Source organism: Haliotis rufescens, unplaced genomic scaffold (genome assembly GCF_023055435.1).
Source record: "Haliotis rufescens isolate VD_foot unplaced genomic scaffold, xgHalRufe1.0.p SCAF_2, whole genome shotgun sequence".
Lineage (NCBI taxonomy): Eukaryota > Metazoa > Mollusca > Gastropoda > Lepetellida > Haliotidae > Haliotis > Haliotis rufescens.
Window position 1 is genome coordinate 1,176,101 of NW_025963890.1, and position 23,897 is coordinate 1,199,997.

A 23,897-nucleotide genomic window follows, 5' to 3' on the forward strand; every position below is an offset into this window, starting at 1 on the left:
GTAAGGCATAAACAGACACCAACACAAAGCACATAATGCTTTCGTCTAAAAAAGGGAAAATATATCCTCCATATGCTCACGTTTGGGCAAAACAAAAGAACAAGAAATTGATTTCATGGGGTCAAATGTGCAGGTTTGTTCAACATCCCCATAAACAATACACCATGCATTTGTGTCAAGCAATGAAGTATTCATGGTGGGACGTTCAGAAAGGGCATTACTGGTGGTTTGTGTGTAGTCACGCGTACTCTATTGAAAACATCGATGTATCTCCACGGGGTTCAATCTCATTATATAATAAAGTCCACTTTACAACTGCATACCAGCCCCATGGGGAAACATCAGGTCGCACAGTGCACACTTTTAGTCAGCTCAATTTCTGACACAGATCTGGAGCTGTTGACTCATATGAGAGTGTGATGTGTCGAACTTTGTTTGACGCTGTCCTGGCGCGTCCTCTGTTCGGGATACGGAGATGTGAGGGTATGTTCACAGACAACGAGACCATTCGTTGCCAAAACCAGCACTGTAGCAATTGTCATTAATTCACAATAAAACTGTTAGTGGGCAAGTTGCCTTGTGCATTTTACAAACACGAATACTGGTTATTGTGTCTAACTGTTGGTTTAATGTTGAATGGCTTATGCCCAGTAAAATCGAGCGACCAAATTACTGCTCTTCACCAACCTAAATGTGTCTCGTTGAACATATTTCTATACTTTGATAGTGTCCCAGAAAAATGGTAACGTTGTTCATGATATAAAGGTAGTACATATGTAACTACATTCTGTGATGGGGATTCCGAGAAGGGCAAACATACGTGAATATTGTTTTACGCCGCTTTTAGCAATATTTAAGCAACATCACGGCGGAGCACACCAGAAATAGGCTTCACACATTGTACCCACGTGGGGCACAGAACCCCGGTCTTCGGCGTGACGGGCGAACACTTTAACCACTAGGCTACCCAAGAAGAAAAGAGGAATGCAGCATGGTAAGCATCACACTACACAATCCAACATGGCAACAGATGGGGATTATCATATAACATATGCACAATCAACATGGTAAGAATTGGAGATTAACATACCACATGATGCAGCATGGTAAGATTTGGAGATTAACATACCACATGATGCAGCATGGTAAGATTTGGAGATTAACATACCACACGATGCAGCATCTTTCATCGTAAGCAGGCCACAGTATGGTATTGAGAGTACGGGTTTAACATACAATATAATGAAGCATTGTATTGAGAGTGCGGGTTTAACAATCATACAATACAATGAAGCATTGTATTGAGAATATGGGTTTAACATACTATACAATGAAGAATTGTGTACAGAATACGGGTTTAACATACAATATAATGAAACATTGCATTGAGAATATTGGTTTAACATACTATATAATGAGGCATTGTATAGAGAATACGGGTTTAACATACAATATAATGAAGCACTGTATAGAGAATACGGGTTTAACATACAATATAATGAAGCATTGCATACAGAATACGGGTTTAACATACTATATAATGAAGCACAGTATAGAGAATACGGGTTTAACATACTATATAATGAAGCATTGTATTGAGAATACAGGTTTAACATACTATATAATGAAGCATTGTATGGAGAATACGGGTTTAACATACTATAAAATGAAGCATTGTATACAGAATACGGGTTTAACATACTATATAATGAAGCATTGTATTGAGAGTACGGGTTTAACATACTATATAATGAAGCATTGTATACAGAATACGGTTTTAACATACTATAAAATGAGGCATTGTATAGAGAACACGGGTTTAACATATTATATAATGATGCAGTGTATTGAGAATATGGGGTTAACATATTATATAATATACAGAAAATATGTGATTAACAGACTATATAAAAATGCATTGTAAAAATACGGAATTGTCACACTACACATACAACTAAGTATTGTACAAGCAGACTATAGGACTAAAATTCTGTTTTAAAAAAGCATTGTACGATATCACGTATATCATACAATGCAACATTGTTGGATGAATATGGGATTACCATACTGCATAATGGACTTGTGTTAGCACAATTAATATCTTAAGAAATAATGCAGTACTGTAAGAATAGTGGAACATTACACACAATATATCATTGTAAGCAGAAATTGGGAATATCAGACTACACAATATATCAATGTAACAGAAACAGCAATATCCTACTGCATAATCAATCACTGTAAGAAGACACAACGGAACAGGGGACCACACAATGCATCACTCAAAGCATCTTATAGTATCAAACCGTCTTATAATAGTATTGTATGGATAAAACGGCACTGGCGTCACTGCAAGGTATGATTTCAGAGAGCAAGCAGGATCTTTCCCGTAGAAGTCGTAACATGTAAGAAATATGCTGTGCCTCATTCACTGTAGTAATATGTAAGAAATATGCTGTGCCTCATTCACTGTAGAAGTAAATGTAAGAAATATGCTGTGCCTCATTCACTGTAGAAGTAAATGTAAGAAATACGCTATGCCTCATTCACTGCAGAAGTAACATGTAAGAAATATGCTGTGCCTCATTAACTGTAGTAATATGTAAGAAATATGCTGTGCCTCATTCACTGTAGAAGTAAATGTAAGAAATACGCTATGCCCCATTCACTGTAGAAGTAACATGTAAGAAAAATGCTGTGCCTCATTCACTGTAGTAATATGTAAGAAATATGCTGTGCGTCTCTCTCAATATGCTGCATGTTACCTTAGTACCGTGGAACACATAAAGAAAACTGTAACTATTTATTAACTTGTAAATAAATTTTAATTCAAAGTTAATTCATACAGAGTGAGTGACAAATATAGTATCATATTGCGGTGAATCAGAAAAAAATCACAATGTGAAAAATTAAATCTTGTAAACATCTTGTTAGCATAATCACAGCACAGCAGGTTTAATCTGGAATCCAAACCTCACTAACAATGCTTCCTGTGTAAACAATGCTTCCTGTGTAAACAATGCTTCCTGTGTAAACAATGCTTCCTGTGTAAACAATGCTCCAATGTTGCCAGAGTCCTGGAGCCACAGTTATAAACATTCTCAGAGTTTTCTTGAGAATACTCTTAAGTTGCTAAGAAAATTCTAAGCTAAGAGTTACACTTAGGAGTGTAGTAGAATAGCTCTGACAGTAAATAGTTAAAACGTCTTTCCGTGCTTGAAAATGTCTGAGGTGAGAGACTGCGTTGTCATTTTGTAGAGTTAACAAATTCTTAAGTAGACTTAGTAGAGTCCTCTGTGCGGACTCCTAACTCTTGCTCACTCTAAGAGTCATTTTAAGTCTAAAGAGGCTTTATAACTAGGTCTTTAATTTCAATTACAATAGCTGTATATCAGCCTCCAGGGACAACTGAAATCATATATGCATGTATGATAGATGGTGAAATTATGGCATGAAGTTTGAAGGCCACATACTGATGTACATAAGGTAATTTATAGCATGTGTGTCTGTCAACTGCTTACTTCAGACATACACAGACCAAGGAATTGCAATGCTAATTATGTAATGATTGAAGCCTCTACTCTAGTGGCAGTATACTCTGACAGTTGTTGATACTATTCTGCAAGCTGTTGAACATTCATAGTCACATATACACACATGCTCAAACATCCACTTACCTAGTCTTTGAATAGCACTCAGATGTGATACACACAAGATAGAGAATCTATGAATGTCAACTTCTTCATTATGTGGACACGTTTCGCAGTATATACTTACCCCTTCATGAGTAAGCATATACTCTGAAACTTTGTGTTTCTCATAATAATGAAGGTAGGATAAACTCCAAAATATTGTGTTTCTCATAATAATGAAGTTAGCATATTCTCCGAAACATTGTTTCTCATAATAATGAAGTTAGCATATTCTCCAAAACATTGTGTTTCTCATAATAATGAAGGTAGGATAAACTCCAAAATATTGTGTTTCTCATAATAATGAAGTTAGCATATTCTCCAAAACTTTGTGTTTCTCACAATAATGAAGTTAGCATATTCTCCGAAACATTGTTTCTCATAATAATGAAGGTAGGATAAACTCCGAAATATTGTGTTTCTCATAATAATGAAGGTAGGATAAACTCCGAAACATTGTGTTTCTCACAATAATGAAGGTAGGATAAACTCCGAAATATTGTGTTTCTCATAATAATGAAGGTAGGATATACTCCAAAACATTGTTTTTTCTCATAATAATGAAGGTAGGATAAACTCCGAAACATTGTGTTTCTCATAATAATGAAGTTAGCATATACTCCGAAACATTGTGTTTCTCATAATAATGAAGTTAGCATATACTCCGAAACATTGTGTTTCTCATAATAATGAAGGTAGGATAAACTCCGAAATATTGTGTTTTTCATAATAATGAAGTTAGCATATACTCCAAAACATTGTTTCTCATAATAAATGAAATTAGCATATACTCCAAAACTTTGTGTTTCTCATAAAAAGGAGTTGACATTCTAAAATATTCTCTCCCTTATCCTCTAACCTGTTGGTGTCAATCTACAAATAAAAACAACACGCATTCTATAAACAATTAGAGACATGCCATAATTGTTTTATTCACACAACACATAGTTTTGGTCATTAATACTGGCTGTACAGTGTGTGCCTTAACCATACACCTGGGGTATCACTGGCTGTACAGTATTGCCCTAACCATACACCTGGGGTATCACTGGCTGTACAGTGTGTGCCCTAACCAAACACCTGGGGTATCACTGGCTGTACAGAGTGTGCCCTAACCATACACCTGGGTTATCACTGGCTGTACAGTGTGTGCCCTAACCATACACCTGGGGTATCACAGGCTGTACAGTGTGTGCCCTAACCATACACCTGGGGTATCACTGGCTGTACAGTGTGTGCCTTAACCATACACCTGGGGTATCATTGGCTGTACAGTGTGTGCCCTTACCATACACGTGGGGTATCACTGGCTGTACAGTGTGTGCCCTTACCATACACCTGGGGTATCACTGGCTGTACAGTGTGTGCCCTAACCATACACCTGGGGTATCATTGGCTGTACAGTGTGTGCCCTAACCATACACCTGGGGTATCACTGGCTGTACAGTGTGTGCCTTAACCATACACCTGGGGTATCATTGGCTGTACAGTGTGTGCCCTTACCATACACCTGGGGTATCATTGGCTGTACAGTGTGTGCCCTTACCATACACCTGGGGTATCACAGGCTGTACAGTGTGTGCCTTAACCATACACCTGGGGTATCACTGGCTGTACAGTGTGTGCCCTAACCGTGCACCTGGGGTATCACTGGCTGTACAGTGTGTGCCTTAACCATACACCTGGGGTATCACTGGCTGTACAGTGTGCCTTAACCATACACCTGGGGTATCACTGGCTGTACAGTGTGTGCCCTAACCGTGCACCTGGGGTATCACTGGCTGTACAGTGTGTGCCTTAACCATACACCCTCGGGTATCACTGGCTGTACAGTGTGCCTTAACCATACACCTGGGGTATCACTGGCTGTACAGTGTGTGCCCTAACCGTGCACCTGGGGTATCACTGGCTGTACAGTGTGTGCCTTAACCATACACCCTCGGGTATCACTGGCTGTACAGTGTGTTCCCTAACCATACACCTGGGGTATCACTGGCTGTACAGTGTGTGCCCTAACCATACACGTGGGGTATCACAGGCTGTACAGTGTGTGCCCTAACCGTGCACCTGGGGTATCACTGGCTGTACAGTATTGCCCTAACCATACACCTGGGGTATCACTGGCTGTACAGTGTGTGCCCTTACCATACACCTGGGGTATCACTGGCTGTACAGTGTGTGCCCTAACCATACACCTGGGGTATCACTGGCTGTACAGTGTGTGCCCTAACCATACACCTGGGGTATCACTGGCTGTACAGTGTGTGCCTTAACCATACACCTGGGGTATCACAGGCTGTACAGTGTGTGCTCTAACCATACACCTGGGGTATCACTGGCTGTACAGTGTGTGCCCTAACCATACACCTGGGGTATCACTGGTTGTACAGTGTGTGCCCTAACCATACACCTGGGGTATCATTGGCTGTACAGTGTGTGCCCTTACCATACACCTGGGTTATCACTGGCTGTACAGTGTGTGCCCTAACCATACACCTGGGGTATCACTGGCTGTACAGTGTGTGCCCTTACCATACACCTGGGGTATCACTGGCTGTACAGTGTGTGCCCTAACCATACACCTGGGGTATCACTGGCTGTACAGTGTGTGCCCTAACCATACGCCTGGGGTATCATTGGCTGTACAGTGTGTGCCCTTACCATACACCTGGGGTATCACTGGCTGTACAGTGTGTGCCCTTACCATACACCTGGGGTATCACTGGCTGTACAGTGTGTGCCCTAACCATACACCTGGGGTATCATTGGCTGTACAGTGTGTGCCCTAACCATACACCTGGGGTATCACTGGCTGTACAGTGTGCCCTAACCATACACCCTCGGGTATCACTGGCTGTACAGTGTGTGCCCTAACCATACACCTGGGGTATCACTGGCTGTACAGTGTGTGCCCTTACCATACACCTGGGGTATCACTGGCTGTACAGTGTGTGTCCTAACCATACACCTGGGGTATCACTGGCTGTACAGTGTGTGCCTTAACCATACACCCTCGGGTATCACTGGCTGTACAGTGTGTTCCCTAACCATACACCTGGGGTATCACTGGCTGTACAGTGTGTGCCCTAACCATACACGTGGGGTATCACAGGCTGTACAATGTGTGCTCTAACCGTGCACCTGGGGTATCACTGGCTGTACAGTATTGCCCTAACCATACACCTGGGGTATCACTGGCTGTACAGTGTGTGCCCTTACCATACACCTGGGGTATCACTGGCTGTACAGCGTGTGCCCTAACCATACACCTGGGGTATCACTGGCTGTACAGTGTGTGCCCTAACCATACACCTGGGGTATCACTGGCTCTACAGTGTGTGCCTTAACCATACACCTGGGGTATCACAGGCTGTACAGTGTGTGCCCTAACCATACACCTGGGGTATCACTGGCTGTACAGTGTGTGCCCTAACCATACACCTGGGGTATCACTGGTTGTACAGTGTGTGCCCTAACCATACACCTGGGGTATCATTGGCTGTACAGTGTGTGCCCTTACCATACACCTGGGTTATCACTGGCTGTACAGTGTGTGCCCTAACCATACACCTGGGGTATCACTGGCTGTACAGTGTGTGCCCTTACCATACACCTGGGGTATCACTGGCTGTACAGTGTGTGCCCTAACCATACACCTGGGGTATCACTGGCTGTACAGTGTGTGCCCTAACCATACACCTGGGGTATCATTGGCTGTACAGTGTGTGCCCTTACCATACACCTGGGGTATCACTGGCTGTACAGTGTGTGCCCTTACCATACACCTGGGGTATCACTGGCTGTACAGTGTGTGCCCTAACCATACACCTGGGGTATCATTGGCTGTACAGTGTGTGCCCTAACCATACACCTGGGGTATCACTGGCTGTACAGTGTGCCCTAACCATACACCCTTGGGTATCACTGGCTGTACAGTGTGTGCCCTAACCATACACCTGGGGTATCACTGGCTGTACAGTGTGTGCCCTTACCATACACCTGGGGTATCACTGGCTGTACAGTGTGTGTCCTAACCATACACCTGGGGTATCACTGGCTCTACAGTGTGTGCCCTAACCATACACCTGGGGTATCACTGGCTGTACAGTGTGTGCCCTTACCATACACCTGGGGTATCACTGGCTGTACAGTGTGTGCCCTAACCATACACCTGGGGTATCACAGGCTGTACAGTGTGTGCCCTAACCAAACACCTGGGGTATCACAGGCTGTACAGTGTGCCCTTACCATACACCTGGGGTATCACTGGTTGTACAGTGTGTGCCCTAACCATACACCTGGGGTATCACTGGCTGTACAGTGTGTGCCCTAACCATACACCTGGGGTATCACTGGCTGTACAGTGTGTGCCCTAACCATACACCTGGGGTATCACTGGCTCTACAGTGTGTGCCCTAACCATACACCTGGGGTATCACTGGCTCTACAGTGTGTGCCCTAACCATACACCTGGGGTATCACTGGCTGTACAGTGTGTGCCCTAACCATACACTTGGGATATCACAGGTTGTACACTGTGTGCCTTAACCATACACGTGGGGTATCACAGGCTGTACAGTGTGTGCCTTAACCATACACCTGGGGTATCACTGGCTGTACAGTGTGTGCCCTTACCATACACCTGGGGTATCACTGGCTGTACTGTGTGTGCCCTTACCATACACCTGGGGTATCACTGGCTCTACAGTGTGTGCCCTAACCATACACCTGGGGTATCATTGGCTGTACAGTGTGTGCCCTAACCATACACCTGGGGTATCACTGGCTGTACAGTGTGCCCTAACCATACACCCTCGGGTATCACTGGCTGTACAGTGTGTGCCCTAACCATACACCTGGGGTATCACTGGCTGTACAGTGTGTGCCCTAACCATACACTTGGGATATCACAGGTTGTACACTGTGTGCCTTAACCATACACGTGGGGTATCACAGGCTGTACAGTGTGTGCCTTAACCATACACCTGGGGTATCACTGGCTGTACAGTGTGTGCCCTTACCATACACCTGGGGTATCACTGGCTGTACAGTGTGTGCCCTTACCATACACCTGGGGTATCACTGGCTGTACAGTGTGTGCCCTTACCATACACCTGGGGTATCACTGGCTGTACAGTGTGTGCCCTTACCATACACCTGGGGTATCACTGGCTGTACAGTGTGTGCCCTAACCATACACCTGGGGTATCACTGGCTGTACAGTGTGTGCCTTAACCATACACCTGGGGTATCACTGGCTGTACAGTGTGTGCCCTAACCATACACCTGGGGTATCATTGGCTGTACAGTGTGTGCCCTAACCATACACCTGGGGTATCACTGGCTGTACAGTGTGCCCTAACCATACACCTGGGGTATCACTGGCTGTACAGTGTGTGCCCTAACCATACACCTGGGGTATCACAGGCTGTACAGTGTGTGCCCTAACCATACACCTGGGGTATCATTGGCTGTACAGTGTGTGCCCTAACCATACACCTGGGGTATCACTGGCTGTACAGTGTGTGCCCTAACCATACACCTGGGGTATCACTGGCTGTACAGTGTGTGCCCTTACCATACACCTGGGGTATCATTGGCTGTACAGTGTGTGCCCTAACCATACACCTGGGGTATCACTGGCTGTACAGTGTGTGCCTTAACCATACACCTGGGGTATCACTGGCTGTACAGTGTGTGCCCTAACCATACACCTGGGGTATCACTGGCTGTACAGTGTGCCCTAACCATACACCTGGGGTATCACTGGCTGTACAGTGTGTGCCCTAACCATACACCTGGGGTATCATTGGCTGTACAGTGTGTGCCCTAACCATACACCTGGGGTATCACTGGCTCTACAGTGTGTGCCTTAACCATACACCTGGGGTATCACTGGCTGTACAGTGTGTGCCCTAACCATACACCTGGGGTATCACTGGCTCTACAGTGTGTGCCTTAACCATACACCTGGGGTATCACTGGCTCTACAGTGTGTGCCCTAACCATACACCTGGGGTATCACTGGCTCTACAGTGTGTGCCTTAACCATACACCTGGGGTATCACTGGCTCTACAGTGTGTGCCTTAACCATACACCTGGGGTATCACAGGCTGTACAGTGTGTGCCCTAACCATACACCTGGGGTATCACTGGCTCTACAGTGTGTGCCCTAACCATACACCTGGGGTATCACAGGCTCTACAGTGTGTGCCCTAACCATACACCTGGGGTATCACTGGCTCTACAGTGTGTGCCCTAACCATACACCTGGGGTATCACAGGCTGTACAGTGTGTGCCCTAACCATACACCTGGGGTATCACAGGCTGTACAGTGTGTGCCCTAACCAAACACCTGGGGTATCACAGTGTCACTGGAATAATGATGTCTTAACAGAAACTATAGGCAAAGTTTCTGACAGAAAATGAATTCTGTTAACCATCCAATGGCTACACACATCAATGCTTAAATCTCCATAGCTAAGGATGACATACATCGGTGTAAAATGAAAAGATAATCCTAAATACATCCACTATATAAGTAAAACGTTTCATATACAACAAGAATATTGTGTCCATATTGTACAGACATGACCATTTCATATGTACATATCATCAGCTGTGTCATGGAGAATGCCAGCGTATCAAATATATTAAATATATTTTGGTGACATGGATTTTTGAGCTGCATACTAAAATGAACTATCTCCTCCCAAATGTATAAAAAGTGATCTACTAATTACATTGCTATTCAACTGTAACAACTTATATGAAATCATGAACAGTCTATATTAACATCAATAAATTACGTATAGCTGTCAATTTCATGCTAATATGTACAGGTATGCATGATAAAAGCAGTTAACATCTTGATAAAATGGAAAGTAACAAAACTGGATTTGATTCATTTTGGGTATAAAATCAGAAAGATAAAATGCTGCTGCAATTAAAGGGAACCAATAAATATAAATGCTGAGTTCTAAGCTTTCATGTGAAATGTATATAAAATAATATTTACAATTCTCAGAATTAATACAATGCAAACCTCTCAAGCAATGGAGGGATACAAGTGTAGCTTTAGGAATAGTTCTGCCACTTATATCCTCGCCACTTGAAATAGAATAATGCCATGTAGCAATTATTAATGAAGGTTGGCAATCAGGTGACTGCATGGAGTTACAACTAGCAGTGTGTGCATCTTGAACTATGTCAGTGCTTTAAATCTGCTATTTTTTGCTAAAGGTAGCCGCTTGCAGTCTGTCTGTCTGTTTGTTTGCTTGTTGTTTAACCCCACACTCAGCAATATTCCAGCTATATGACGGCGGTCTGTAAATAATCGAGTGTGGACAAGACAATCCAGTCATTGACATCATGAGCATCGATCCATGCAACTGGGATCGATGACATGCATCAACCAAGTCAGCGAGCCTGACCACCTGATCCTGTTAGTTGCCTTTTACAGCAAGCATTGGTTGCTGAAGACCTATCCTACCCCGGATCTTTACGCTTGCAGTCATCGTCAGCAAAATGGATATTTCTTGAAAAGTGCACTTTGCAATTTTTGCTATCACTTGAATATAAACTGTCAATGCAAGCCTAGTTTTTCTGCTGAAACAGATTCCACTTGGTGTAAAGGGCAAATAGCTGTGGAAAGTATGTGAACGGGCCACTGAAAAACAGTGATGACACCAGGTGTTTAAGAAAAGGGTAAGCATGTCCTTCTCCACCGGTATCACCACCATTCACAGAATTTGCATAAAAAAGTAAGTATTTATTGCCTGATGCCACACAGCAGTACTCCTGCCATGGGACGTCAGCCTGTAAACAAACCCCCAAACCAGACAATCAAGTGATCAATGAACCAGAAAATCAGGTGACACGAGACTACCATTACTGATTTTGTTGAAACTAATAAAAACTGTATGTTAGTTTTTAATTACGTCAGCTGTGAACAAGTGCAGAGATTTTGCTGCTAATAAGCAAAGAAAAACAATGTGTGGCACAGTTTTCAAGTCTCGTCCCAAACATTTCTTTTGTAGTTGACTCAGCATAGATACATGCTCCTGATGATGAAACTCCGGGACTTCAGTCCACCAGCAGAAACATCGACCCAGTTCAAGTTAATATAACCTGCAATCTTCCTTATCAGAGGAATGGCTTGTTTTCACTTTGTAAGTACAAGCACTTATGCAGTTTTCTTTGTAAATTAAAAATTGCGATATTGTTCATGATTCTATTTCAAATGGTGAGGACTATAAAATCCTGAATCCCGGCATGGCAATGTCAGCAGTATTCCAGGCCTGGTATGAGATGTACATGTGGAGCCTGCTTGTACAGCAGTCATCACTTGGACTCCAGGTACTTGTGACAGTCCCGGGAGTTGGTGCCCCGCCTCTTCTGTGTCTGTGGGTTGCCCTTCTCGGGGTGCTTCAAGGCATGGAATCTCCATGCTTGGGCAAAACTGTCAACCTGCAACATCAACGCCAACACATTCAATTTCCGCGGACTTATTTTGAGGTAATTCGGCTACTCCTAAGCTTCCAGATCTCCCTGCTTTTGTTGTATTATAGCCTACTCAACTGTCAGAAGTCATAAAGTTCTTGGAATACTTCTGTTTCACTCAAGTTGTCATAAGGTTCAAAATGTGTAAAGTCAAAGGAATTTTCGAATCCAATTCACATGAGAACGACCCGTGAAGACCTGGGGTAGAATAGGTATTCAACAAACCATGCTTGCCGTTAAGAGGCAACTGGTTGTCATAGGAGTCAACTAACGGGATCGGGTGGTCAGGCTCGCTGACTTGGTTGATGCATGTCATCATATCCCATTTGTGTAGATCGATGCTCATGATGTTAATCACTGGATGGTCTGGTCCAGACTTGATTATTTACAGACCAAGGTCATATAGCTGGAATATTGCTGAGTGCGGCGTTAAACAACAAACAAAACAAACATTTGAGCAGATGAGCCTGTATAACCATGACATACCACCTGCTGAGTATGGGCCTCAAACGAGGCTGCTGTAAAACTACATGTATATGTAATGGGAAGTAGCTTGTACCACCTCTTTATAAAATAGTGGAAGGTTTAACTAAGGCAGCAGTCTTGCAATTGTCAGTATTATTCACTGGGGTCTATGTTGAGTTCCTCATTGATTTGGGCAGGTGCTACTGAGGAGGCCGAGATTTTACGACTCTTCTGTCACATGTCAACACCATCCTCATCAACAACTTCTGTTAGAAGGGACACAACTCATGATTGTGCCACACTCTGAAGTTAGACTGTTGATACAGCTGATAGTTGTCTTGGTTTGTTTCCTGAGTTAAAGTTGGCACCATGGATTCACGTCCCATATAAGGTATGTCTTCGAGTGGAGTGAGTGAGTGAGTTGGGTTGAGGCCGCTTTGACCAGTATTTTAGTCCTATCTTAGTCCTATCACACTGTGTCACCTTCATGTGTCAGAACACCCAAAGTGATTAGACGTTTGCCACTTTGATGAAACCCCTGAGCACAGATATGATGCTGACAAACCTAGAAACAAAATCTGAGCGAACCTGGCTCTGAACCCACCTTCATAGGAGTCTTGCATTCCTAATTATGTAAGGGACGCAAGTCTGCTTTAGTCTGCTTTAGTCTGCTTTAGTCAACTGGGCCACCCGTGCCACCAAGTATGTCTCGGGAGTTTATGCGACATCATGATATCATTGAACTAAATATTATGAAAGAATATTTTCATCTATGTTTAGTGGGAATAGTGCATTATTAATAAAAATGAATAAACAAAGGGATGAACTATGACATCAAAATTAGGTTATCTCAGAGAATCATAGATCTTTAAAGTACAATGGGTGTTATAAAACACCACACAATTACAACCATAGTATAAAGGGTCATGTTTGGTTGTTTTAACGCTGCAATCAAAAATAATCCAAGAATAAGATGGCAGCCTTTAAATAATGACAACCAGATAATCCAATCAACATTACTGTGAGAAACAAGCCACGCCATTGGGTTACGATAACACGTCATCACCCTCACCCAACTGATGCCCGTTGGATGAGAGCCTGTAGCTATACTCTAGTGCCAAGCTGGGTGTTTAGATTATGCTGTGTGTGTCCTACTCACCGGGATGAATCCATCCTTCTTGTTCTCTGTCTCCACGGTAGAGAGTTCCTCAGGAGACAGTAGAGGTAGTCGGATGTATTTCACAGCGGCACCGCCGATATCAGCTACTGTTTTCCCCATTACAACCTGAGACAGACACACAGAAATGTGTTGATGATGAAGGAATGTATGGATTGATGGTTAAAACAAGATCGTTGTAATCTCTCAACTATATTTTAGAAAGCACATCAGAGAAAGATATTTCGAAATTTTAAGAATTGCATTATAGAAGTGGATTCATTATTGAATTTTATAGTTTTAATAATATATATTATATATTCTGAGATTTGTTTATAACAAAGTAGCTTCAGAAAAGCAACAGAGTACCAGTAGATTTGCTTAAGATTTTCAGATTTCAGATTTTTGGTTTGTAGACACCTGGTAGATATTTCACAGGTGGTTATCTGGGGATTGAACTGTGAATTTATTCCAATCATACATATCAGAAATATGATTATTTGTAAAGCTGTAAATGTTTTCTGACATGTGTCTTAAAAAAAGAAATACCATGTTCCAATGACAAAAGAAAACACTTCGGTTAGTGATATATTTTGATATTTTTCTATTTAACAGTTTCAAAGCTCAAATTAATCACTGGCAGAAAGAAACTTACCGAGTTGACCGTTGCCCATTCCTTGACCGCTCTGTACAGGTCCATCTCGTCCATCTGGAGCTGGTTGCTGCACAACACGGCCGACATCGCCTCCTCCCCCATCTCCTGGAACCCCTTCGACTTGAACACATTCTGAAACATACAGACATTTCCATAAACATCACAAGTTCGTGAAGAACAAGCATGAAATACTCAGATCCCCTGCCAATGTGAGCGGTTGTGAGCAAGGCAAGAAAAGTTGTATGGTTTACATGATCTGCTATGGAAACGAGCACTACCACCATTGTTAGTCTATCACAGTCGTTGCAATGGAAACTCGAAAAATATTTTTAACCCCCCCCCCCCCGCACAACTATCCAAAGGCACCAGTTCACCACTAGACCTATCTATGTACCAAGTTTGGCTAAGATATCTCTCAAGAATTTTTAGTTCTGCTCCAGAAACCAAACGTGATGGACAGACAGCACCCATTCCTATATCCCCTTTCCACTGAGTGTCAGGGGATAGTTTAACTCCAATCTCTAGTGTTTATTTCACACACGTTAGCTTGCAGTAGCTGACACTGCATGTGAACCAAGTTCAAACCAGAAACCATAGAGAAGATTTAACAATGAACAGGCCCCCGCCAACTCCTGCTGTGTTTTGTGATTCTGATACAGCCATGTTGGCCCAGTCTGGTGAAGGTCCACTGTAAGTGATGACTGAACGGCTGAGGAGAGTTTCACCAACACATGTACAGTTAGTTTTACTACCTCCAATTGCCACTTGTCAACAGTTACTCTCTTCAATTACATTTCAGATTACCCTAGGCTTATGGTCGTTTTCCAGAAAAATACCAAGAAAATTAAAACTGCCTTTGTCACACAATTAGATCCAAATCTGATCTTTATTTATATGTGGCCTTCACCATTAAGTCCCTGGACTGGGTACTCATGCACTCAGTAAATGATGAATGTGTTGCCAACACCGTGTGTATGAATGTGTTGCCAACACCGTGTGTATGAATGTGTTGCCAACACCGTGTGTATGAATGTGTTGCCAACACCGTGTGTATGACTGTGTTGCCAACACCGTGTGTATGACTGTGTTGCCAACACCGTGTGTATGAATGTGTTGCCAACACCGTGTGTATGACTGTGTTGCCAACACTGTGTGTATGACTGTGTTGCCAACACCGTGTGTATGACTGTGTTACCAACACTGTGTGTATGAATGTGTTACCAACACTGTGTGTATGAATGTGTTGCCAACACCGTGTGTATGAATGTGTTGCCAACACTGTGTGTATGAATGTGTTGCCAACACCGTGTGTATGAATGTGTTGCCAACACCGTGTGTATGAATGTGTTGCCAACACCACGTGTATGAATGTGTCGCCAACACCGCGTGTATGAATGTGTTGCCAACACCGCGTGTATGAATGTGTTGCCAACACCACGTGTATGAATGTGTTGCCAACACCGTGTGTATGAATGTGTTGCCAACACCGTGTGTATGAATGTGTTGCCAACACTGTGTGTATGAATGTGTTGCCAACACCGTGTGTATGAATGTGTTACCAACACCGCGTGTATGAATGTGTTGCCAACACCGCGTGTATGAATGTGTTGCCAACACCACGTGTATGAATGTGTTGCCAACACCGCGTGTATGAATGTGTTACCAACACCACGTGTATGAATGTGTTGCCAACACCGTGTGTATGAATGTGTTGCCAACACCACGTGTATAAATGTGTTACCAACACCGTGTGTATGAATGTGTTGCCAACACCACGTGTATGAATGTGTTGCCAACACCGTGTGTATGAATGTGTCGCCAACACCGCGTGTATGAATGTGTTGCCAACACCACGTGTATAAATGTGTTACCAACACCGTGTGTATGAACGTGTTGCCAACACCGCGTGTATGAATGTGTTGCCAACACCGTGTGTATGAATGTGTTGCCAACACCGTGTGTATGAATGTGTTGCCAACACCGTGTGTATGAATGTGTCACCAACACTGTGTGTATGAATGTGTTGCCAACACCGTGTGTATGAATGTGTCGCCAACACCGTGTGTATGAATGTGTCGCCAACACCGTGTGTATGAATGTGTTGCCAACACCGCGTGTATGAATGTGTTGCCAACACCGCGTGTATGAATGTGTTGCCAACACCGTGTGTATGAATGTGTTGCCAACACCGTGTGTATGAATGTGTTGCCAACACCGTGTGTATGAATGTGTTGCCAACACCGTGTGTATGAATGTGTTGCCAACACCGTGTGTATGAATGTGTTGCCAACACCGCGTGTATGAATGTGTTGCCAACACCACGTGTATGAATGTGTTGCCAACACCGTGTGTATGAATATGTCGCCAACACCGCGTGTATGAATGTGTCGCCAACACCGCGTGTATGAATGTGTTGCCAACACCACGTGTATGAATGTGTTGCCAACACTGTGTGTATGAATGTGTCGCCAACACCGTGTGTATGACTGTGTTGCCAACACCGTGTGTATGAATGTGTTGCCAACACTGTGTGTATGAATGTGTTGCCAACACTGTGTGTATGAATGTGTTGCCAACACCGCATGTATGAATGTGTTGCCAACACCGCGTGTATGAATGTGTTGCCAACACCGCGTGTATGAATGTGTCGCCAACACTGTGTGTATGAATGTGTTACCAACACCGTGTGTATGAATGTGTTGCCAACACCGTGTGTATGAATGTGTTGCCAACACCGTGTGTATGAATGTGTTGCCAACACCGTGTGTATGAATGTGTTGCCAACACCGTGTGTATGAATGTGTTGCCAACACCGTGTGTATGAATGTGTTGCCAACACCACGTGTATGAATGTGTTGCCAACACCGTGTGTACGAAGGTCATGTGATTACTTCTACGTACACCTGTGTTCTGCTCTATGAACTCGACAGTCTTGTTCTTGAGGTCGTCCTGACCGTAGGTGACCGCAGCCTGCAACACGTCACACGCATTGCCCACGGTCAGGTTTTCTATCAAATACTGGGAGCACAGCTGAAACACAAACACAGACAAATATATATGCCAGCATTGAAGACATGCCATTGTAGACATACTATTAAATATATATCATTGTAGATATGTCATTAAGTATATATCATTGTAGATATAGCACTGAACAAGACTGAAGATATGCAATTTCAGCTTTATATAAACATTTATGAACATCTTCAAATCAGAAAAACGTACAACTTTTTGGATAACAACTTCTGGTTCATTGCATATAGCAACGCTTTGATGAAGATTCTTACACCGTTATCGAGCTGGAGTGACAACAACCAAGTGATGAGAGGTAAATATGCATGACATGTTGTGAAAAGCAGCAGATTAACATTGAGAACAACGGTAACAGATAACACAGATAACAAGTTGCATACAGATGCACTGTAAGAGTAACAACTAGCACTCAGGTGATGAAGCACACAGGTAATGAGTGAGTGAGTATGGTTTTACGCCGCTTGTAGCAATATTCCAGCAATATCACGGCGGGGGACACCAGAAATGGGCTTCATACATCGTACCCATGTCGGGAATCGAACCTGGGTCTTCGGCGTGACGAGCTAATGCTTTAACCACTAGGCTAATGCTTTAACCACTAGGCTACCCGACCGCCCCTCACACAGGTAATGAAGCACACGGGTAATGAAGCACACAGGTAATGAAGCACACAGGTAATGAAGCACACTGATCTTTCAGTCAGTAGGTAGCACCACTTTTAGCAATACTCCAGCCACATCACCTTGGAGGAACCAACAAGGTCCTTCAAACACTGGGGAATCAAACGCAGGTCACTGGTGTGATCCAAAACTTGAACCACTCGGCCACCCCTCTTATGGAAGGTCTTATGGAAGGTCTTATGGAAGGTCTTATGGAAGGTCAGAAACTAAACCTGCCTTCGGTTACACACAGAAAAAGAAAGTGTTACTACCAAACTAATGTTACCTTCTTGAGATCATCAAGGCCATATTCCAGAGCTGTGGCCAGGACATCTATTGCCTGAAGAAAATAACCTTGATTAGAGACTGGTACAGCAGATTACTCTGACATGGCGTCACAGACGTTTGTCCTACCTGCAAACTCAGGACTGTGACAGATGCTTAGGGACGAGGATGAGGATGAGGACTGAATTCCGAAGTAGAATCTTGAAATATACTACTCAAAAGAAGTTAAAGAACACCTGATTTTTCCATATGGCTATAATTAATCTGTCATGGCCATTGGGTGTTCTTTAACTTCTTTTGAGTAAGTAAGGATAAGAATTTATGGATGAACAACTTCTTTATTACAATTTAGAGCGACGTTTCGGTGTAGGTTCTAACACCGTTATCAAGCAAGTGATTTACAGAGTGTGGTTGGCAAGTACTTAGTACTCCAACTTCTTCCTTACTTAGTACTCCAACTTCTAAATGCCTATCAAAGAAGTTCTTTTGAGTAGTATATATTTCCATGACAGTTTTTGTGGTTAGCAATGTATGTGTTAGTTTGAGGTACCATGATGTTTTGAATTACTAACATAATACAAACTAGTATGAAAGCACTACATGTTACAATCCCAGCTGGACATCAGATGTACTTAAGACAGAGTGTTTGAGCTGGACATCAGATGTACTTAGGACAGAGTGTTTGAGCTGGACATCAGACGTACCGTATTTTCTTGAGTATAGTGCGCACTTTTTTTCCAAAAAACACAGCTGTGTGGAAGGGGGTGCGCATTATACACGAATTATGAGTTTGGATGTTTTTTTCCCCCATGGAAAGACATTACCGTGAGCACGAAACACCGGGAATACCATGTCAACAAATCCATACTGAAGTACGCAAAATAATCATGTAATTACACTGTCTGGCTATAAAAAGTGTTCTTTGTATATCTGGACTTATGTTTGTAACTTATTTCATTGATTTTATTCAAAATTCCTTATAATATTGTTTTTATTAATTTCGGCGAAATCGTGTGTGAAGCGATCGGAAGATCGCACAACTCACCGTTATTAACAGCAACCACGGTCAGAATACCGCTATTGACGCCTTGAAACAAACTTTAGTTGACAGAGAATCGATACATATATCATAAATGACATACTTTGACTCGTTAAAAGTCATATTTGTTTTTGTTTGACGATTCTATGTCAACATGAAATTCATGCGATCACGTGATCACGTGCGCGTGAGCCTTGACGGTGACTGGTCAGACATGTTCCATGTAAAAAATAATACCCGGGAATAGCGATCAGCTGCTTCGCTTAGGGTTATTATTATTTTAAATATGTTTAGTAAAGGTTGCATATAATTAAGAAAATAATGGAATATATTATTCCTGATAAATAAAATAGTTTCAGATACAATTGTCGCCGATCCTTGCATTAAAAATCTTATAAAGTTATATCATTGGGTGTGTCTTAACCGAATCACCGGTCGATTCCAAGAAAACGTGTGTACAGCTGATTGCTGTTTCCAGCTTAGTTTACGAGAAAATACGCAAAGTAATCTTAATCCCTAAATATAAAACAATGCCTAGCAGAACAATAAATACTATTTAAACGGTAAATAAACATGTCTGGTGATTTTTTATCTCAAATTTCGAATTTGTACTGACGAAGTTTCTCAGCTCCCGTTCGTTTGCCGGACTTCGCTCAAAGGGTACGGTGTAAAAATTTTCTGCGCATAATATTCAAATTTCTTTTTTTCCAAAATATTGAACCCGTTAGAGGGGGGTGCGCATTATACATGGGTGCGCACTATACTCAAGAAAATACGGTACTTAGGACAGAGTGTTTGAGCTGGACATCAGATGTACCTAGGACAGAGTGTTTGAGCTGGACATCAGATGTACCTAGGACAGAATGTTTGAGCTGGACATCAGATGTACTTAGGACAGAGTGTTTGGTGACTCACATTTTTGGATGATAGGTGGACACAGTTGGTGTAAACGAATTCCAGCAATGTCAGGAATATCTCTGGAGACATGTCTGACAGCACAAACGGAACATCTTTGTCAGCACCAGAGTTCTTTGTATTTTGATTCTGTTCAGCAAACATGGCCTTGAACACAGCACAGCGGGAGGACAAAATACATCGATGTGCATACACTGTCTTTCTGTTCGGACCCAGTAAAAACTTTAAATCACTGCAATAGAAAAGACAAGACAATTCTCATTTGTCAGAGGACAGTTGTTTTCTGACGGCAATATTCCGCCCATTGCACAGTAAGTACACAAAAACGGTCTAGTTCTCATCACCAAAACACGGACATCTTTAAAATATATTGAGATATTTTCAGTGTGATGTCTTTAGAAATGCTAGCTATATATATGCTTAGGATATAGATTAGGCAAAGATGACAATCATGTTCTTACAGCTGGGATGGGTAACTCGGGTCGGGTGGGTACTGAGTAGCATCTGGGTACCCACAGGACTACCCGGACCTGTGGTTAGTCACGGGATTTATTACTTGCCCGTGAAGAGATCACTCGTTTAATAAACATACAGCTGTATTACACAATAATACTGAAATGTGTGCTTATGTACTCTCGGAACAAAGCTCTTAACATCCCTTAGCTTATTCAACGACATTGCGGTAGATCACTGAGAGGAGCTTATGCACACTCGATGACCCCAGCAACCTTGTTGCTAGGCTGACGTCACATGGCATTGTTTCGCCGATGGATCTTGCAACAAAATTCCACAAATTACGTCATCGGGTATTGTGACGTGATTGTACACTTTGTGGTGCAACGCCCAGTTCCACAAGGCGATCGTACTGCAGAGCAACGACAGTCGTAAGTCTATGTTAAAGTATATGAGTTGCGATAACCTGAGCGCTACGATAATTTTGTGGAAAGGACGCCTGAATTCTAAAGGTGGACCGTTGTATGGTATTAACTTCATACGTTTCAACTGTTGACATGTTTGAAGTATTATTCTGTTAAACTTAATTGGATTATGCCGTGGATCGTGTAGGTGTCAGCCTATTCACACTCAACAGTATAATTCCAAAAACGTTATAAGTTGCAAGTAATAAATAAAATGCTAAACTCACACCTGTGTAAAACCAATTTTATAAAACTTGTGAATAGTTGTGGTATCTGACTCACTTTCGCTCGTCAGATACCAGAACTATTCACTCATTTCATAAAATTGGTATTGCACAGGAGCTCGTTTAGTATTCTATATATAATATTTAATGACAAAAATCCACTGTACCTCCACGGTCACCCTAAAGGTCACATTTCTTCCTGACTATCCACGCAGCCAGGGTAGTAAATTCAGACTTGCCCCAGCCCATTTACTGCTAGTCCCAGGACATAAATAGTTACAGGCCTGCTGGACCCATGGATACCCATATAGAGATATCTTGACACCAGGGGTTTGTGGTGTGTGAAGGGGAGTGCCCCCACCCCCACCCCCGTGCCTTTTTAGTGTAATGTACAGTATACAGTAATGTATTGATATCCTAAGTGATATTCATATCTGTCATTCTATAGAGTAACAAACTGTACAAGCAATAAACTTATGAGTTTTCAATATTGCTTTCATGCTTGCAATATATGAATCTGTGATATGTTTAATTTATATGAAGACAATATTCAAAATACTATATAAGGGAAGTTATAGAAGGCAGAGAGAAAAAAAATAATCCGAAAACCTGCAGTTGCCTCGAAATCAACAAGCAGACGCACTAAGCGTCTACGGTCCAGTATTTATAATTCATTACTCAAAATATCCATTAATCAATGTATGGGTCATTAAATCAATACAGGGCCACTCTAGAATAGAGTATAACATTATGGTAGTTGCATGATTAAGCTGTAAGAATACACGGCATAACGTTATGTACATGTATGACGTTGCAGCTATTTGGTAAACATCGTGTTGACAGGCTCACCTGTGTTCTTTAGAGTTGATCAACTTTTTCATCTGCACCGCAAACTCTGTAACATCTCCTTTCATACATCTCTCGCTGGATGCCATTGTTCCTCGACTCAAACTATGTTTTTAAATGACCTGTTGTCGGTTCAAAATCAGCGGACTAGCTTAGTTTATGTTGTTGTCAAGCACGCACCTGCTACTTATTAGTACTTTTCACCAGACGATAATAAGATAAGATACTAACCGTCAAACGAACACAAAGACGGTCAGTCGAATTATGAATTTTCACTATAACCTTACGTTTTCAGCATGGTTATGCCTTGTGATGAAAAACAAATGAGCTGCATTGGTCCCAGACAATTTGGAGAAAATGGCCGCATTTATAGTGAAAATGGACACTATTTTGAAGAAAATTGCCCCATGTTTGAGAGAATATGATGCCGAAAATGGCCCCCTCATTAGTATTAGTATTAGTATTAGTAGTAGTAGTAGTAGTAGTAGTAGTAGTAGTAGTAGTAGAACCCAGAGAGGTCGGAGGCAATGACACATGCTGGAGAAGTGAGGATTAGTGATGGCATCAAATTGCATCGAGCCTGACCACAGCTAAAATCAAACTGACTGTTTATTACAACACGTGTCAGAAGACAGAGACATCAGCCTGCTTGATCCCGTGTCTCGTGTCAGGAAGATTCGCAGAGTATGCGGAGACCCGGAGTTACCGTCACTCAGTACACGGAGTTCACACAGCGGGAAGGGGGCTTTGCATACTACTGACTGGGTGCAGTGCCATCCATGGACCACGATGTTAGGAAGAGTTGGAGATGGACTAGGAAACCACGTGACATTGTGACATTCCAGAATATCCTATCAATAAGTAAACTAAATGTCTAAACAATAAATAAGCTAAGGGACTGACCATTAGATATTCTGGTTGGGGGTGGAGTGGTGGGGTGGAGGGGGCCTTGGGGGCTGCTGGGCTGGGGATTGGGGGCTGGGCGTTTGGGGCTAATCGAAAAACATAAATTGTCCACAAAAATACTCGAAATAATAATTATGCCCCAGGCTGTCGAATAAAATGCTGGTATCTTGTGTCGAGATTAGATATCTTACAGCTACAAAACCAGATTGTATTTATTGAAAACTAGGAGCCCGAAAAACCCTTTGTAACAATGTAATTATTGTGGCAGGCAATTTTTTTCTCAACAATGTGAAGCATAAGTATTTTATTCGAGCACCTTTGGGGACAATTTACTTTTTTTCGATATTGATTTTAGTGGAATATTATGACTTGCATGATGATACTATTGACTTATCATGTTCTTAATGTTTACTTGCCTGCTGTCACTGCTGGGTAGAAGCTGTTTTGCTTTATATTATATTTTTTTTTCGGGTGAAGGAGAAACCCAGACAATTTGGGGGAAATGCCCCAAGTTTCACTGAAAATGGTCCTAAATATTTGGGTAAATGGATTCACATTTTGGAGAAAATGAACCCAAATATTGGGTAAACAATTCCAACGC

The 23,897-nt window shown here is 42.4% G+C and overlaps 1 protein-coding gene and 1 long non-coding RNA gene across 2 annotated transcripts; both read right to left on the reverse strand.

The window, feature by feature from the left end:
• Positions 1-6,866: 6,866 nt before the first annotated feature.
• Positions 6,867-8,761, reverse strand: LOC125382012. The gene is made up of 2 exons (XR_007222132.1): positions 8,505-8,761; positions 6,867-8,204 (listed from the first exon to the last, which is right to left on the reverse strand). It is a non-coding gene; the product is annotated as an uncharacterized LOC125382012 (long non-coding RNA).
• Positions 8,762-11,114: 2,353 nt separating this feature from the next.
• Positions 11,115-22,564, reverse strand: LOC124115608 (BTB/POZ domain-containing protein 19-like). Its single transcript, XM_046476664.2, has 7 exons — positions 22,394-22,564; positions 20,404-20,635; positions 18,451-18,504; positions 17,374-17,502; positions 14,473-14,604; positions 13,821-13,946; positions 11,115-12,163 (listed from the first exon to the last, which is right to left on the reverse strand). The coding sequence occupies exons 1-7, from the start codon at positions 22,477-22,479 to the stop codon at positions 12,038-12,040; spliced, it is 885 nt and encodes a 294-aa protein (XP_046332620.1). The 5' UTR covers positions 22,480-22,564; the 3' UTR covers positions 11,115-12,037.
• Between the last annotated feature and the right edge of the window lie 1,333 nt (positions 22,565-23,897).